The sequence below is a fragment of the Brassica napus genome, chromosome C6 (assembly GCF_020379485.1).
Source record: "Brassica napus cultivar Da-Ae chromosome C6, Da-Ae, whole genome shotgun sequence".
In the NCBI taxonomy this organism is placed as follows: domain Eukaryota; kingdom Viridiplantae; phylum Streptophyta; class Magnoliopsida; order Brassicales; family Brassicaceae; genus Brassica; species Brassica napus.
Genome location: NC_063449.1, coordinates 16,564,450 through 16,580,667, shown reverse-complemented (window position 1 = coordinate 16,580,667; position 16,218 = coordinate 16,564,450). Strand labels below are relative to the sequence as shown.

Here is a 16,218-nt window from a genome sequence, read left to right as displayed (position 1 = left end):
AAAAAAACACAACAACACGTACAACTACGTCGAAGAACTAAAGGAACCCTAACCGCCGCTTTTCTGAAATCGTCGTCGACATTGTGTTTACTCTCTCTTCCTCGAACTAACTCTCTGTCTTGTCTTCTCCGGTATCGTCTTCCCCGAAATCGTCGTCTCCAAACGTTTCTACGAAATATTCTTCGCTGCAATCGCCTGAAATCATCTTCTCTACTGCGTTTTTCGAGTTTGTGGCTGAGTTTTAATTTATGTTGTGGTTGAGTTACTTTTCTTTTATGGCTGGTTTATATATGTAGTTGTGGCTGAGTTACTTCCCGCCAATCTCCGAAAACCTAGCTATGTGCATTATGAGGAGAAAAGGCAAATACATTCTAAAAAACACCCGAATCGGCATTTGTGGGATGTGTTTATTTAAGTTTATTTGTGATTTGATACCCATATTTGGATAATCTATTTTTTTTTCAGATTTGAGTGAAAGAGAAGATTGAACAAGAAGAGTTGGAGGAGACTGAAAGAAGTGACGGATTCAGCAGAGACGACACAGAAGAGTTAAATGAAGCTTGGATACATGGACGAGTTATCACCGGAATGGTGCAGAAAACCTGTATTTTTGTTTTTCTATGTGAGAAACATAACTCACCCATGTATTTTGTGTTTGACTTATGCTTTGTTTACACTACTCATCCGTGTCGTGTATATATCTCAACTATGTCGTTTACATAACTCAGTCATACCTCAAACATACCCTAAAATCAGAAAATGTTTAGATAACTCTGTATCGTTCAGATAACTCAGCCGTATCGTTTATATAAATCAGCCATACCTCAAACATACCCTAAAATCGGATAAATGAATTCAAGTACTTTAAGAAGTTTATATTGAAGATCATCTTATCAATATCAAGTGAATATAAATCAACTGAATGTGTATAGTTTCTTGAATTTCAAGTTGAGACTTTAACTTGATCTTGAGATATATGTTCTCTTACAATCACTTATACAATTCTTACTTACAAGACTCTAACTTTAATTTTTTCTTAAATATAAACCTCATATCATAAACTATAGAATATAAAGTTATAAAAATTATATAGTTTATCTTTGAACATTAAATCCAATATTTTTTTATTATTTAAAGTTTAAGTTTTATGTTTAAAGTTTAGGTTTATAGTTTAGAGTTAAAGTCAAATTTTAATCATTTAGAAAAAAATCTTTAATTTAATATTCCATTTTAAATTTTGATTTAAACCCGTAACTACATTCTTTAAATTTAAGCAATTTTTTAAAAAAATTTAAAAGAACTAAAATTATAAATTATATTGCTTTTTTCATGACCATTGATTGATTTTAGTCTAAGGGTTCAATATTTACAATATAAAATTATAATATTTTATAATATTTTAAAATTTAAACTACAAATATTAAATATAAAATTATAAAGTTAAATATTTTCAAAATATTATCTCAAACCATATCTATTTCGAACGTTTAACCCTAAACCACAAACCACACACTTTGACCTATACCATAAAACATTAAACTTCAAACTTTTAAAAAAATTAATAAATCATCTACCATAAATTCTAACCACAAATTTTAAAACTCTAATATTTTTGTTATTTAAAAATATAATCTTAAATCTTAAATTGAAACCCAAAACAGTATATATGAAACCCTAAACTCACTCAGTTATATACCCTAAAATTTAAACTTCATATTTAAACCACACATCAAAAAATCAACATATAATCATAAAATCCAAGTTTTAAAATTTAAACCTTTATCAAAAATACACTTTAATATAAAATATAATTTTAACCATCAAAATTAAAACATTAACCATTGATTGTTTTAATCTAAGGGCTACAAATCCATCTTGTGGTTATCTTCTAACTTCTTTCTCATTGGTTAGATTTTTAGTACAAGGATTACAATTATTGACCATTGATTAGTTTTGATCTAATGGTCTAAAATGCATTTTTTTCTTCACTTTCTCTCTTCTATTTTACGTCTTTTTCTCGTCTTCTCTTTTCTTCGGGAGTTCTTTCCAGTTCCAGGTCTTTTTCATCTCTCTCACTTTCTGTCTTGTAAACAAGAGAGATTCATACATTATCATTCATTTCTTATTAGTATATTTGGTTTGTAAATCTTAGAAGTGAGAGAAGAAGAAACGTCAAAGAAGAAAAGAAGATTGTCAAAGAAGAAGAAAAAGTGTCAAAGAAGATTGGTCTTCGCCGTCGTCACGGATATTGAGCTCGTCGCCATCTATACTTGCCGACATCATCCTTGTTTGCGTTTCTCAGATCAATCTTTGCCGGTCTCCGTCTTCACCGTAGTCGCCACTACCACCGCTTGTCACCTCACTGGTCACCTCTCTCTCTTTCAATTTCTCTCATTCTTTCTCTGTGTTTTGAATTTGTTCTTGTTACTGGAAAGTGGATAAGTTAGAGGATCTTGATGGTGGAGGAGGTAACAAAACCGTTGTGTGGCTTGAAGACGTCGGAGCTCTCGTGGTAACGGGACTGCAGCGGTGAAGGAAGAAGACAATAATGACCTCCCGGCTCTCGTGATATGGAAGAAACACACGGTAATTTACATAGGTTTAGATTTTGTCGACACGGCTGCAAGCTTTTTTTGTTTTTAGGTTTTAGATTAGGGTTGATTTATAATTAAACTCACCCGTAACGTATGCATAACTCAGCTGTAAGTGTGCATAATTCAGCCGTAACGTATCTGAATGGTATAAGCCAGTCGTAACGTTCCTATAACTCAGCCGTCAAGTGTAATATGTTTCGCGACGTTTCGTATTTTGGGTGGAAAAAAATATTTTGGGCGGGAAAAAAACCTTCAACTCTGAACACAATATTAAAAATTTAATATTTTCTTAAATTTGAACCTCAAACCCTAAACTATAGATTTATAAAGTTATAAAAATTATAAAGTTTATCTTTTGAACACAATATTAAAAATTTAATATTTTCTTAAATTTGAACCTGAAACCCAAAACTATAGAACTATAAGGTTATAAAAATTATAAACTCAGTCGTAACGTATGCATAACTCAGCCGTAATTTGATTATAACTTAGCCGTAATGTATGCATAACTCAGCTGTAAAGTATGCATAACTCAGTCGTAACGTATCTGAATGGTATAAGCCAGCCGTAACGTTCCTATAACTCAGCCGTCAAGTATAATTTGTTTCGCGACACTTCGTATTGTGGGCGGGAACAAAATATTTTGGGCAAGAACAAACTCATTCCTTCAACTCTGAACACAATATTAAAACTTTATTTTTTCTTAAATTTGAACCTCAAACCCTAAACTATAGAACTATAAAGTTATAAAAATTATAAAGTTAATCATTTGAAAACAATATTAAAACTTTAATCTTTTCTTAGATTTGAACTTCAAACCCTAAACTATAGAACTGTAAAGTTATAAAAATTATAAACTCTGCCGTAACGTATGCATAACTCAGCCGTAACGTATGCATAATTCAACCATAACGTATGTGTTGGAGACTCACTGTATGAACAAAAGTTATCATATTCAGATGACGCATCATCTGAGTCATCAAACATATAAAATCAGCTTTCAAATTCATATTCTTCTTCGTCTTCTCTCATTTTCTTACTTTTTTTTGTTCAACTCTCTCCTTTTCTTACAATTTACGGGACTTAGCTTCTTCATCTCTCTCTTTGAGTCTTTCTTCTTTTGCAAGACGACAAATCCAATGAGAGAGGGAGCAGCAGGATGTCGGACCGCCATACATGACACTGGAGGAGAGGAAGCTTTTTCTTTAACCGATCATCATCGAAAATGACGACGACTGTAGTAGATCTGTCTCATATTTTCAATTTTAAAAAATCTATGTTTTTAAGCCCAGTTGCGGAAACAATAATTACCAGATCCATAAGATCTCAGAGAAAGATAAAGAATAAGTTGAAGAAGATAGATAAAGAAGATGAAGAATGAAGAATAACATATACTCTTATTTTATTGTTGTAACATTAGTGATGACATGACAAATCGGAATTGATGACATCGCATATGACATCGCAGATGACATGGAAAATCGGTTAGTCAGCCGCCAAACGAATATATAACTCAGCCTAAATAAATCAGCCCTTATGTACAATGTAAGTCAGCCAAAACGTGGATACTATTTCAGTAATTAATCTTTTGCTAATAAATCAGCTGTAATTAGGATGAAAAATCATAAGTCAGCCGTATCGTCAAATAAATCAGCCGTCAAACAAATGATATTCTAGTAATTAATCTTTCGCTAAGAAGTCAGCTGTAAATAAGCTGAGTTTACTGTTAATCCATCCAATTACAGCTGATTAAATATAACTCAGCCATAACAACATCCCATAAGTCGGCTGTAAATTCAATAACTGAGCCAGTCGATGTTCATTAACTCACCTGTGGAAACATAACTCAGCCCTATCTTAACTACAACTCAACCAAATTTTCTAGAAATCAAACCGCCGATGTATAAGTCATCAGTAACTTGTGTACATAAGTCAGCCGTTATCCCATAAATCAGCCATATTTCTGTAGATCAGCCGTAACTAATGGCTGATTTATGTTTTTAAGTCAGCTGTTTTCTATTAAGTCAGCCGCGTTGTTTAATTCAGCCGCAACGTAGCAATAACTCAGCCATAACGACGTATATATCGCTTTACGGCTGACTTAATGAAAACACGGAACCGAATTCCTACGTGGCGCTAAGTTTTTGATTACGTAGCATTAAAAAGTATAGCATTTTTGTAAATGCGTTTTTTCTCATAACGAAAAAAGGGTACGATTGGTATAAAAAAATGGCAGTAATAAAAAAAAATTGTATAGATGAGTATAAAATATGTAATGTTTGAGTAAACTTCCCTTATTTTAAAGAAAAAGAAACTACGCTAGATGAGTTCAGAAAATTTCCAAACACTACATAAAAAAAAACCACAAACAATCTAACACCAATAATTTTTTTTTTTGTCATTACTCACCCTATAGTCGACGTAATCATAATCAAGATGTGTGCTAGGATCGATCGGTACAAACTCTAAACACTTGAGACCATGGGACTCTTTAGGTGCAATTAAAACCTTAATGGGCCTTTCGATCCAACAAACCCCCCCAACAAGAAAACCCTAGGTTTATATAAAAAGTTTTCTTGACCTATTTCGTTCACGACGCCGAAACCCCAAGTGTTTTCTTACTCACATTCGCTGCAATGGTGATCTCTCTCTCGTTGTCATCTATGTTTTGCATATTTGATTGTTGGTATCAATAGCTGATTTTGATTTGTTGAGGATTGCAGACGAAGGGAACGGGAAGTTTCGGAAAGAGGAGGAACAAGAGTCACACGCTCTGTGTGAGATGTGGCCGTCGCAGTTTCCACATCCAGAAGAGCCGTTGCTCCGCTTGTGCTTACCCCGCCGCTCGCAAGAGGACGTGTATGCATCTCTCTCTCCCTCTCTCAGCTTTCGTTTTATAGTGTTTGATTAAGTCACTCTAAATCATCTTGATTGAGAAATGGAACGTTCTTCGTATTTGAATCGATTTTGTAATCTGTTTTGGTATATCGAGTCCATCGATTCATGGTCAATAGATCATTTGTACCAATAAGAGATATCATTTCGCTTTAGTCTCTTTCTATTTCATTTCTTTGATTTTGCACATCTCGTGAAGCTTCTCTGTTTTGAATTTGAAATGATGTGTGTGTTCAATTTTATCAGACAACTGGAGTGTGAAGGCGATCCGTAGAAAGACTACAGGAACTGGAAGGATGAGGTATCTTCGCAATGTGCCTCGCAGGTTCAAGACCGGTTTCAGAGAAGGTACAACCTCCTTTCTTCACTAACTTTTTATCATTCACCAGTTTGAATCTATTATAAGTGTATATGTTTGTAATCCAACTATTTCGCATTTTTCTTACTGTAGGTACCGAAGCCAAGCCAAGGAACAAGGCAGCTGCTTCATCAGCTTAAACCCGTGTGTATTGATTAAAACTTAGTTTTTGGGCCTCTGAGTTTGTTCGCAAGACTACTTTTTTCTTTTTTTTTTGAGCATCTGATTACTACTTTCCTTTGGTATCTTCGTTACTCCCTTTTTAATATAAAATTTTGGACTTGGATGAGATTCATGTTGCTTCTGCAAGTCTTTGATTCCATTTTGTATTTTGTGTTAGACTATTCGTTAAGGTTCTCTCTTCCTTTATCTACTGTGTTTATCGTATACACCCATGCTGTTCGCTTGGTTGTATCCTTGTGTGAAAAAAATCAGTAAGGAGTTTCGTTTTAAAACTTCAGTCAGCTGTCATAAGAGCACCCGCAACGGGGTAACGTGAGCAGTCCTTAGCTGTTAATCCTAGGGTAATCTGAATAGAATAATATTATTAGAGCTAAGTAATGTAAGGATCAATCCGTAAACAAAGGATTTAAAGGACTTGATCCTTAGGGACGTGGCAGTGTGTGATTCGGTGGGTGGATTTTTGTGTTTCGTATTGCAAAAAAAAAAAGATGTCATTTTCGACCGAAGCCAAGGAAAAAAAAAAGCTGTCGACAAAAAGGCGGGATACCAAGGTAAATCGAAGCCTTCTCTTGCAGATCTATGGATTTAGATTAGGTTCCATGTTGTTTTCCTCTCAATTTAGGGTTCGGTTTTGGGTTTTCAATCGATTTGGATTTATGGATTTATATTAGGTTCGTTTGAAGTTAGGGTTTCAAACGATCTGGGTTTTCAATCAATTTAGGGATCTTTTTGTTTGTAGTTAGGGTTTGAAAACGATTTTGGTTTCAAACGATTTGGGGATCTTCTCGTTTGTTCTTACAATCGATTATTACAACCGAGTTACAATCGAGTTTTACAATCTTCTCGTTTGTTCTTACGGTTTCAAAACCCATTGTGGTTTCAATCGATTACAACGTCGATGTGTTTTCTTACGGTTTATATGTGTTTGCTTTCTACCTTAATCTTTTGTCATGTTTTGTTCAATCGGTTCTAACTCGATCCCTTTGTTTTGTTCAATCGGTGGTCGTTGCTCTAATGCTCTGTGATTGTTGTTGTTTAACCGTGTTCTTAAAATTGTTATCTTCTTCGCTTACATTATTATCTTCTTTGTTTACATTATTTCTTTCAGGTTAACGAATCATTGGACAAGATTATTCGTACAGCCAGCCTTCTTCATCAGACGAGTATGACATAACCTCCCTTCTTCAAGCAGAAGCTGAAATGTACGCGGATGAAGGTGAGAGTAGCTACAATATTGCAGAGCCGGTTCAGTACCCACCTCAACATGAGGCTGATGATGGAATCCCGACGACATGCTACTGTGGTGGTGAGCCTGTTGTTGCAACATCTTACACTCCTAAAGATCCAGGCAGAAGGTACTTCACGTGCGACAATGCTGGTGATGGAGACTGCCATGTTTGGAAATGGTGGGATGTGGCTGTTATGAAGGAGATGAGTGACTTTCAGACACAACTTAGACAGTTTAAGGATCAAGGTAATGAGAGTGAGCAGAAGCTGGTTAAGCTTGTCTTTTGTGTTGTTTCAGGTTCAGCAGCAGGACATGTGAACCAGGTCACAGGTGCATTTGGAGTTGTGAAAGTGTTTTGTTGTTTAGCTCATGTGAACCAAGTCACGGGTTCTTCTGTATCACTTTATGTTCTATAAGTTTCCCTCAAGCCTGTCTTTAGCTAGCTATCTCGTTTGCCTTGTTTCCATCAGTTCTTGTTTCCTTTTGTTTCCTTTTGCTACTAGTGTTTTCTCGAACAAGTTGTAATCTTGTTGCTACCAAGTTGTTGTAAGCTTTTGCTACTACTTGAAGTTGCTACAAGTGTTTTATCCAACAAGTTGTAATCTCGAAGTACTGCTTCTCTTAATTAGGTAACGCAATCCCTTTACTTGCTTCTCTTTAGTTGCTTCTCGTTTACCAATCCGGTTAGTTGTTTCGTATAGCTTCATAAACTCTTTACCTATAGATGATGACTGGCGTTCTAGTTCATCATTCCTTTAACCAAACCAAACTAAATCATGTATAATAACACTAATGTTTTAGATTGCTATAATCTTAGACAATTTAAGAAGGCTAATGTGTTAGTTCATGATTCGTATAACCACAAAACTAATGTAACAAGACTAATGTTTTAGATTCATTAAACTATTAAATCATGTATAACAAGACTAATGTTTTAGATTCACAAAACTAATGTAATAATCGAGATTCATTTAATCTTAGAATAAGTATTAAGACTAGTGATTTAGTTCATGATTCCTATAAAACATTAAAAAATAAAACTTATAGAAACCATATTAAAAATTGTCGAAAAAAATGATGACAAATGTCTATAGAATCTGAACTTGTATCATAGACATTTTAAAAACAATTTAAAAAAAGCTTATATTTTTTTGAAAAAATTGCCAAAACACCACAGAAAAACAACTACATTGTCCCTCTACCATATATCCTTTTTTGGTCGGATTTGAACTTAGATACCCATGGCCAACTTCAAAAATTCATATCAATTATTTTAAGAGTCAGAAAATTATGAAAAAAATATTCAAAATGTACATAAACATGGAACAATCATATAAAAATAATTTGGTTGACTAAATATTAGTGAAACATAATTTCATATTTTGATCTTCGGATAGCAGAAAACAAAATCTACTAACTACGGCTATGTAGATCGTAGTTTCGGTTAACTACATAGATATCTGGCGCTTACAGATGTTAAAATCTACGATTTGGTAATCGGTCTACTACCGCAGAAATAAAAGGTTACGGTTTTGCTTACAATCTGAAACACGAAAGATTTCATGAACTACTGTTTCCTATATATCTATTGGCTGGGAATCACAGAATCTGCAAGTTACTAATAATCTACCATGGTAATATTTCGTTATCTACTAAGATACTATAACCTATCTCTGCCGGATTATACATTCTGCCGTCGTATCTACCATCATATTACAATCTACTGGCAGCAGAATGCATGTTCTGCCAAATTCGAATTATTTTGGAAAATATTCCTTAAATCTCTACAAAATCTGTTGAAAAATATTCTGTAAATCTTTATTTTTCCAAATTTTACGTGTTTCCTAAAGTTAGTTTTTTTTTTAAATAACCGTGATCTCTCTCTTCTTTTTCACATGTTCTTGATTAATTTTGAAACCACCCCAAAAATTTGAATCCATTGTTGAAGAACATGCATATCTATGCCTCTTGTGGAATGTGGAAATTTGATCCCTGTAAAGGATGGAGATTTGCTTTTGATAAGGAAAAAGTAGGTAGAGTACTGGCTGTGGAATTGACAAGTTCCTTTCAAGATCTAAGGACTACAGCTTTTGAGGATTTTGGAATTGGCCAAAACGATGTCGAGCTTGAGTTAAGCTACTTACCTATGGAGTTAATCAGTACGATAGACTGTCCCCCAGTTATCATTGGGAATGATCGGCAAGTCAAGAATTTTCTTACATATGTACGTGGAAAAGATTCTACAAAGTTGTGTGTGTCTATTTCACCTGTCAATGGAAATAGCGACAACATTGAGCTCGATGGGGAGCAATCTAAATCGCCTTTCAGAGAGCTAGGTGAGCCTTCCTCGTTTTCACCACGAGATGGCATTGGTAGTTCATCTGAATCGAGCAAGGATGTTGAAGACGAATGTAACTCGAACGCCTAAGAAGAAGATAAAGATGTTGACTTATGTGGAAAAGAAGACGATAGGGGAAAAAGTTTTCGGTTCTCTTTGAAGGATGTTGTGAAGAGGGGTGAAACGTTTCAAAACAAATCAAAGTTGAAAGCATCATTGGAAATGTCAGCAATGAAGAATAACTTCGATTACAAAGTGGTGAATTCAGATAGAAAACATTGGTACATCCGATGCGTGGACAACAAGTGTAAGTGGAGTGTTCGTGCTGAGGGGTTATCGGGATCCACATATTTCATCATAAAAAAATATGTGGCGGATCATACATGTGCTGCGTCAAGTATGAATAATGGTGGTCGGACAGCTTCTGCAAAAACTATTGGGAGTCTAATAATGCATAGGTATGATGGTGTCAAAGAAGGTCCAAAAGATAATGATATCATACATATTATGAGAATGGAACATGAATGTGAGATATCTAAATCATTCGCGTGGGATGCTCGTGAGTATGCAATTAGTCTGGTTAGAGGCATTCCCGAGCAGAGTTTTGGAAAAATTCTGAAATACTTGCACATGCTGAAAGAAGCTAATCCAGGAACACACACCTTTTACGAAACCGATGTTGATGGTAAATTCAGATTTCTCTTCGTTTCGTTTGGGCAATCAGTACGAGGTTTTCATACAGCCATGTGAAAAGTTTTTGTTGTTGATGAGACATTTTTGAAGAGCAAATACAAAGGGGTATTACTTGTTGCAACAACTTTAGATGGAGACTCCAACTTGTATCCTATTGCATTTGCGGTTGTGGACCCAGAAAATGATCGTTCATGGGATTGGTTTTTCAGACAACTAAAGGTTGTTGTTCCGGACGAGCGTGCTCTTGCTTTTGTGTCAGACAGAAATAATTCACTTTGTAAGGCGCTTGAGAATGTGTATCCTCTTTCTCAACGTGGAATTTGTATTCACCATTTGTTGAATAATGTGGTCACACATTACAGAGGAAAGGGAGTGGTTGGATTGATTGCAAAAGCTTCTAAAGCTTATAGAGTTGTTGATTTTCAGAAGCGATTCCAAGCTGTGTGCAATATTAGTCCAGCTATTGGAAAATATTTAACAGATGCAGATGTTACAAAGTGGCCTCGCTGTCAGTTTCAAGGATACATGTACGACATCAGAACGACAAACCTGGCTGAATCAATAAACTCTACTTTGCGCTCACCAAGAGAGTATCCAGTCCTTCCTTTGTCCCGTTGGTTCTTCGAACGACGCACACGACGTAGGAAGCACACAAAACCATTAACTATTGCCATCGAGAAAAAGATAGATAGACGGATTAACAAGGGTAAAACGTTTCTTGTCCAGCCAGTAAACGAGCATCGTTTTTTGGTTCGTGGAGATACAATCGACTGCCTGGTTGATTTGGACAGAAGAACCTGCTCATGTGGAAAATACGAACTACTGAAAATCCCATGTAGACACGTAATCAAGGCTGGTTTAACAGTTGGCCGAGCCCCATCGTTACTAACGAATGACATGTACACGACTTCCACTTGGAGAACAGCTTATCAAGAAACTATCAATCCAATAGGTGTTCCTGAGGATAGTTGGGTGGTTCCAGATACTGTTCGGAATGCTGATGTGCTAGCTCCTGAATCAAGACGAGTAGCAGGAAGGAGAAGAAAATGCAGGTATGAGACAGTTGAAGACAAGCTCCGTTCATCGCAAGGAGCTCAAGAAAAAAAGAGGCGCATGTGCAGTCGATGTGGCGAAGAGAATCATAACAGGGCTACGTGTGACAGAGCCATTTAGACATGTCTTTGTTTTGGATTTTCTTGTTTTTCATTATGGTGTTGGTTACTCGATTTGCTTTGTTTACTTGCTTCTGGATTTTCTTGTGGTTTACTTGATTTTATGCAATCATTCCTTGATTTTCTGCAATGTTATCTATTTGACAATAAGTTGTAAACTGAAGCTGATCAATAGGTTTCTCTGCAACCTTTACTCTTTAATCATTATACTATAAATTGAAGCTAGCTTTGAAATACAGAAATCAAACAATAAGTAATAGATTGTGAACTGAAGCTGATTATAAAGCCAACGATTATAAACAAGTATCCATAGAGTGTATATTAGTCGATCATAATGAAAACAAAACAATACTGCAAACTTAAGAGATTCTGAACCCATCAAACTCAGACAACAAGCAACCGATCACTAGAACTTGCTCAGGCACTAAGAGAAGTCCATATTCCTACGATTGCTCCTACCACTACCATAGCCACCGTCGCTATCTTTAGCTTATGTTTCATCTCCTGTGAAACTCTAGCAAACTCCAAGTCTACCTTTTCTTTACGCTTTTCGGACATCTCATGTTCAACTCTAACCATCTCGGATTTCACCTTTTCCATAACCCTTTCTTCAAACATCGTAATCTCTTGAGCAACCCTCTCATGTTTCACATCCACCATCCGAATCTCCTCAATCAAAGCTTCATCGATCCATTTAAATAGATGATTCTCAGTTTTTCTCTATCGCAAAAGAAACAAAAATCAGTCAGTATTGTATTTTGAACTGTAAATGTAAGTGATATAGTTTGGTTTAATCTGCAACACGAAATCGAAACAGGGACTTACATGTCTTGCGATTTCGCATTGGTAGAATCGTCGATACCTATTCTCCGCCGTCGATGAACCAAACGTGGTTATGCCCTCGCCACACCAACATCTTGTATGCACACCATGAGTAGAGATTCGAGGAAAACGAGCAGAAGATGTTGACGAACTGGTCATTGTGATTTCGTTGCTAGATTCCCAGGATTCGCAGAGAAAGAACCCTAATCCCCTTTTCTCTCTACTTTACTTTCTTGAGTTTCGAAAAATGAAAATAAAATAACGTGATTGGGGGTGTGTGGATCCGGGTTTAGGGTCGGGTTTTAAACATTTTCGGGTGGGCCTAGTGGGTATAAATCGTAATTGGGTTATACTCTATAACACTTATATTGGCTGCTAAAATACTACACTCTAATACACTAAAATCGACATCTGAGAACTATATGTAGACAAAATTTGAAAATACTAATCTGTAAAACATATCTTAGTAATCAATTAAAATCGTCATGTTACATACTATATTGTAAATTCTTAAACACATAATTCTTATTTACTCTTGTTAAATACTACACCCTATAACATGATTTAGGGTATAGGGTTTGAACCAAATCGAATTTAGGGGTTGATATCTTGCACATTTGCATTGTTTTAACTCTTCATTCTTGCATGTTTTGGTCATTTAGATTAAGGATTATGCATTTTAGTTTCCTTTTTGCATTGCATAAGTCTTTATCAGGTGTTGGAGTGTCCATTGGAGTTCTTGGAGGTACTTTTAAGCATTTGGGATCAAAAAGGGAGTGGAAAGTGTTGTTTGAGCGAGTAGAGCACCAGAGCGGGCAATGGGAGCGACCTACGACACCCACTCCAGACGAAACGAAGGCAGTGCGACCTCTTGCAGCGGGGTTCGGCACCCGCTCTGAACCAACACCCCGTCGACATCTCTCGAGAATGGGAGCGACCAAGACGGAGCGAGGTTCGCAGCCCGCACGCAAAAAGAAGAAATGAAGTTGGTATTCGGAGCGACGTCCCGCAGCGGGGTGAGGCACCCGCTCCGAGCTCAACCTCTCGTCGACAACTTTCAAGAAGTGGAGCGACCATGGGGAGCGAGGACCGCAACCCGCGTGCAAAATTGAAGAAACGAAGCTGGCATTCGGAGCGACGTCTTGAAGCGGGGTGAGGCCCCCGCTCTGGAAGCAGAGCGACCTGGTGGAGCGACCTCACACACCCGTGCGATTTTCTCTTCTTCTGGAAGCAGAGCGACCTGGGGGTTTGAACCGTAATGAATTTAGGGGTTTCAACTCGTTTTTATTTAAAATATAAATTATAACAACAACTAACAACAACAATTAATCATGAACTCAAATAAATTAGATAGGGTTCAAACCCTATACCCTAAATCACTTAATATATCAGTTTCGAAACATAAACAATAATCATGAACTGAAATAGTAGATCCGTTTCAAAACAATAACAGTAGTGCATGAATTGAAATGATAAACCACAAACTATCAAAGACAATAATCATGAACTCAAAAGAGTTCAACCATTTTTTCCGGAGCACGCTTTGGAGGCTTAAATGTGGACATTCGATACTGCAAGGCCTCATCATTTGCTGCTTCCCAAAGATCAAACGCTATCTTGTGTCGGGCTTCTTGGATGTTCTCGTCATTCACCAAAGAGAAATCTAAACCAAGTAGATGGCACTCTATGAACTTCAACGAATAAGCACCACAATCATTGAGTAGATGTCGTAGCAGCAGCTGGAGTAGGAGTATAAGCCGGAACAGCACCATGAGTCTGAGTATAAGCCGGAACACCAATCTGAGACTGAGATGAAAGGATCGTTTGCTCTAATTTGGTAAACCGGTCTTCAATTAAGTCGCGTACCTCAAACCCTAAGGCAGTAAAAGAAGACTTAAACATAACCTGGATATAGGACTTCATTCCCTATTCAAGATCTCTGTATTTGTCGGTTGATCTTTAGCAAAGTAACCTCTTCTTCCTTGACTCGGCTCCAATATCCTGATACTGGTTCTTTCTCTTCTTTGCAGGAGACACATGGGCGGTTTCTATTTCTTCTTCCATTCCACAGTCACTTGTTTCTCCAGCCTCTTCTTCCTTTGAACCATCTTCTTCCTTTGAACCATCTTCCTCAGAACTGTACGCATATGGTTGTACAGTTTCCTGATAACCCCAAACATGCTTACTCCAGTCATACTTCTTTCTGTACATGTCAATGATCAGATCGACCCTTTCGTCATTCATCTCATTGTCTCATTCAAACCCAGCATCAACAATGACATTGCCATTTCCAGTTGAAGAGATGTATGGAGACACAACTCCCTGCAAAAAAACAAAGTACAAAAGTTAAACACAAACATTAAGAATCATGAAATGCAATCACATTAATTAAAGGAATCAGAACTTACAGTGGATACAAAATCAGACTCAATGCTAATAATATCCTCACAGGAAACCTTAGCAGATCTTTTCCAATTTCTGCATCTCATGCTAGTGACGCCTTCTCTGAGCTTCTCACCCAAAAGAGACCCGATGTCTGGAATAGCATCCATCAACCAAATTTGAAGTGCATACTAGAATCCATCTATGACATAACTGTTCTGTGTCTTCACTTTATCCCTAGCTTCGGTAATGGTAGTCACAAGCGCATCAAAAGAATGAAGACCCCACGGAAATTTTCTCATCTTATCGAAATCCATCACCAGCTTGATGTACTTGTGTGGGATGCACACCTTCTCATCCTTCGCCATAACCAGACCAACAATCACACACAAATACACCATCCTCAGCCTATTAACATGAGACCATGTATTACAAGATTTCAGATGCACCTTCCTGATTTGCTGTAGGCTAATTTTTCCTTTTCTCCGCAGCAACTTACTCCAAAACCCTTTATCACCTCTCCAGTTATCAATATCCAAGTCAGGCTCGTCGTCTTTATATTTCTGACCAGTGATCGCATGGAATTCTTGCATTGAAAATCTGAGAGCCCTCCTAGCAAAATGGAACCACAACTCATGGTGCTTTACGGTCAGAAGCTGCTTACAAACGAAGCTGTGGATCACTCTACCCGAATACTTAAGCTTGTGCACATAAATGACCATAACCTGAGCAAATACCGGATCACCCAACACTTCCTTGTACTCTGCTTCAACATACTTCTCCACCTTCTTAAGTATGGAAGTGCGACAAGTGTTGTTGACCTTCTCAACTTGTGTTTCCGTTCCCTGTTTGAATAGGGTTTTTGGCAACTGATCCATCGTCATACCTGTGAACAATGAAACAAATACATTCACCACAGTCAGTACTCATAAAACAAATTCATCATAATAAAAGTTCATAATACTTAAGCATCAAGCGCAAGGTCAACAAAAACATCAAAAGAATTAAACTTTGATAAATTCCGACACCTAAATCATTAACACTAACTATCTCAACTAAAGTCGATACATATCAAGCGCAAACTATGATAATGAAACACAGAAATTTTAAAAAGAAAGACATGAAAATCAAGTCACAAGTTCTTATACAAACCTGAAAAGCTCGAGGTGTCTGAGAACAATGCACAAGGAAACAAATACAATCACAACAGTCAATATTCATGCTACTTTTAATCATAAAACAATCGTCCAAAGACAGACATACTAGTGAAAACAAATCAAACAAAATCACCTAAGACATACAAAAATACAAACCACATACTTTACATGCTTTATAGATGTCAATACCCAATCCAATACAAATCCATTCTCCTTCAATGTCAAGAGAAACAAGTACAGGTACAAGAGATCGGTTGCCACAAACCAACAATCAAAAAAGTAAGCAACTTTGATAAGATAGAAGCCTAAATCATTCACAGAAACTAAAATCGAAACCTATGACAGTCAAACTATGATTAAAAAAAGACTCAAGTAAAAGATACAAAGACATGCAAA

At 36.6% G+C, this 16,218-nt stretch overlaps 3 protein-coding genes across 3 annotated transcripts; 2 read left to right on the top strand and 1 right to left on the bottom strand.

The window, feature by feature from the left end:
- Positions 1 to 5,048: 5,048 nt before the first annotated feature.
- On the top strand, positions 5,049 to 6,216 carry LOC106421237 (60S ribosomal protein L37-2). The gene is made up of 4 exons (XM_013862085.3): positions 5,049 to 5,233; positions 5,318 to 5,453; positions 5,736 to 5,837; positions 5,941 to 6,216. The coding sequence occupies exons 1-4, from the start codon at positions 5,231 to 5,233 to the stop codon at positions 5,985 to 5,987; spliced, it is 288 nt and encodes a 95-aa protein (XP_013717539.1). The 5' UTR covers positions 5,049 to 5,230; the 3' UTR covers positions 5,988 to 6,216.
- A 3,779-nt stretch (positions 6,217 to 9,995) lies between these two features.
- On the top strand, positions 9,996 to 11,462 carry LOC106421293. Its single transcript, XM_013862136.1, has 2 exons — positions 9,996 to 10,281; positions 10,393 to 11,462. The coding sequence occupies exons 1-2, from the start codon at positions 9,996 to 9,998 to the stop codon at positions 11,460 to 11,462; spliced, it is 1,356 nt and encodes a 451-aa protein (XP_013717590.1).
- A 416-nt stretch (positions 11,463 to 11,878) lies between these two features.
- LOC106421291 (uncharacterized protein At4g04775-like) lies at positions 11,879 to 12,442 on the bottom strand. The gene is made up of 2 exons (XM_013862135.1): positions 12,287 to 12,442; positions 11,879 to 12,181 (listed from the first exon to the last, which is right to left on the bottom strand). The coding sequence occupies exons 1-2, from the start codon at positions 12,440 to 12,442 to the stop codon at positions 11,879 to 11,881; spliced, it is 459 nt and encodes a 152-aa protein (XP_013717589.1).
- Positions 12,443 to 16,218: the final 3,776 nt, after the last annotated feature.

Coding starts and splice junctions, on each gene's coding strand:
- LOC106421237 (XM_013862085.3), top strand. Junction 5,454..5,735: donor CGCCGCTCGCAAGAGGACGT/GTATGCATCTCT, acceptor CAATTTTATCAG/ACAACTGGAGTGTGAAGGCG. Junction 5,838..5,940: donor CAAGACCGGTTTCAGAGAAG/GTACAACCTCCT, acceptor TTCTTACTGTAG/GTACCGAAGCCAAGCCAAGG.
- LOC106421293 (XM_013862136.1), top strand. CDS start 9,996: ATGAATAATGGTGGTCGGACAGCTTCTGCAAAAACTATTGGGAGTCTA. Junction 10,282..10,392: donor TTACGAAACCGATGTTGATG/GTAAATTCAGAT, acceptor GCAAATACAAAG/GGGTATTACTTGTTGCAACA.
- LOC106421291 (XM_013862135.1), bottom strand. CDS start 12,442: ATGACCAGTTCGTCAACATCTTCTGCTCGTTTTCCTCGAATCTCTACT. Junction 12,182..12,286: donor AATGCGAAATCGCAAGACAT/GTAAGTCCCTGT, acceptor CTTTTGCGATAG/AGAAAAACTGAGAATCATCT.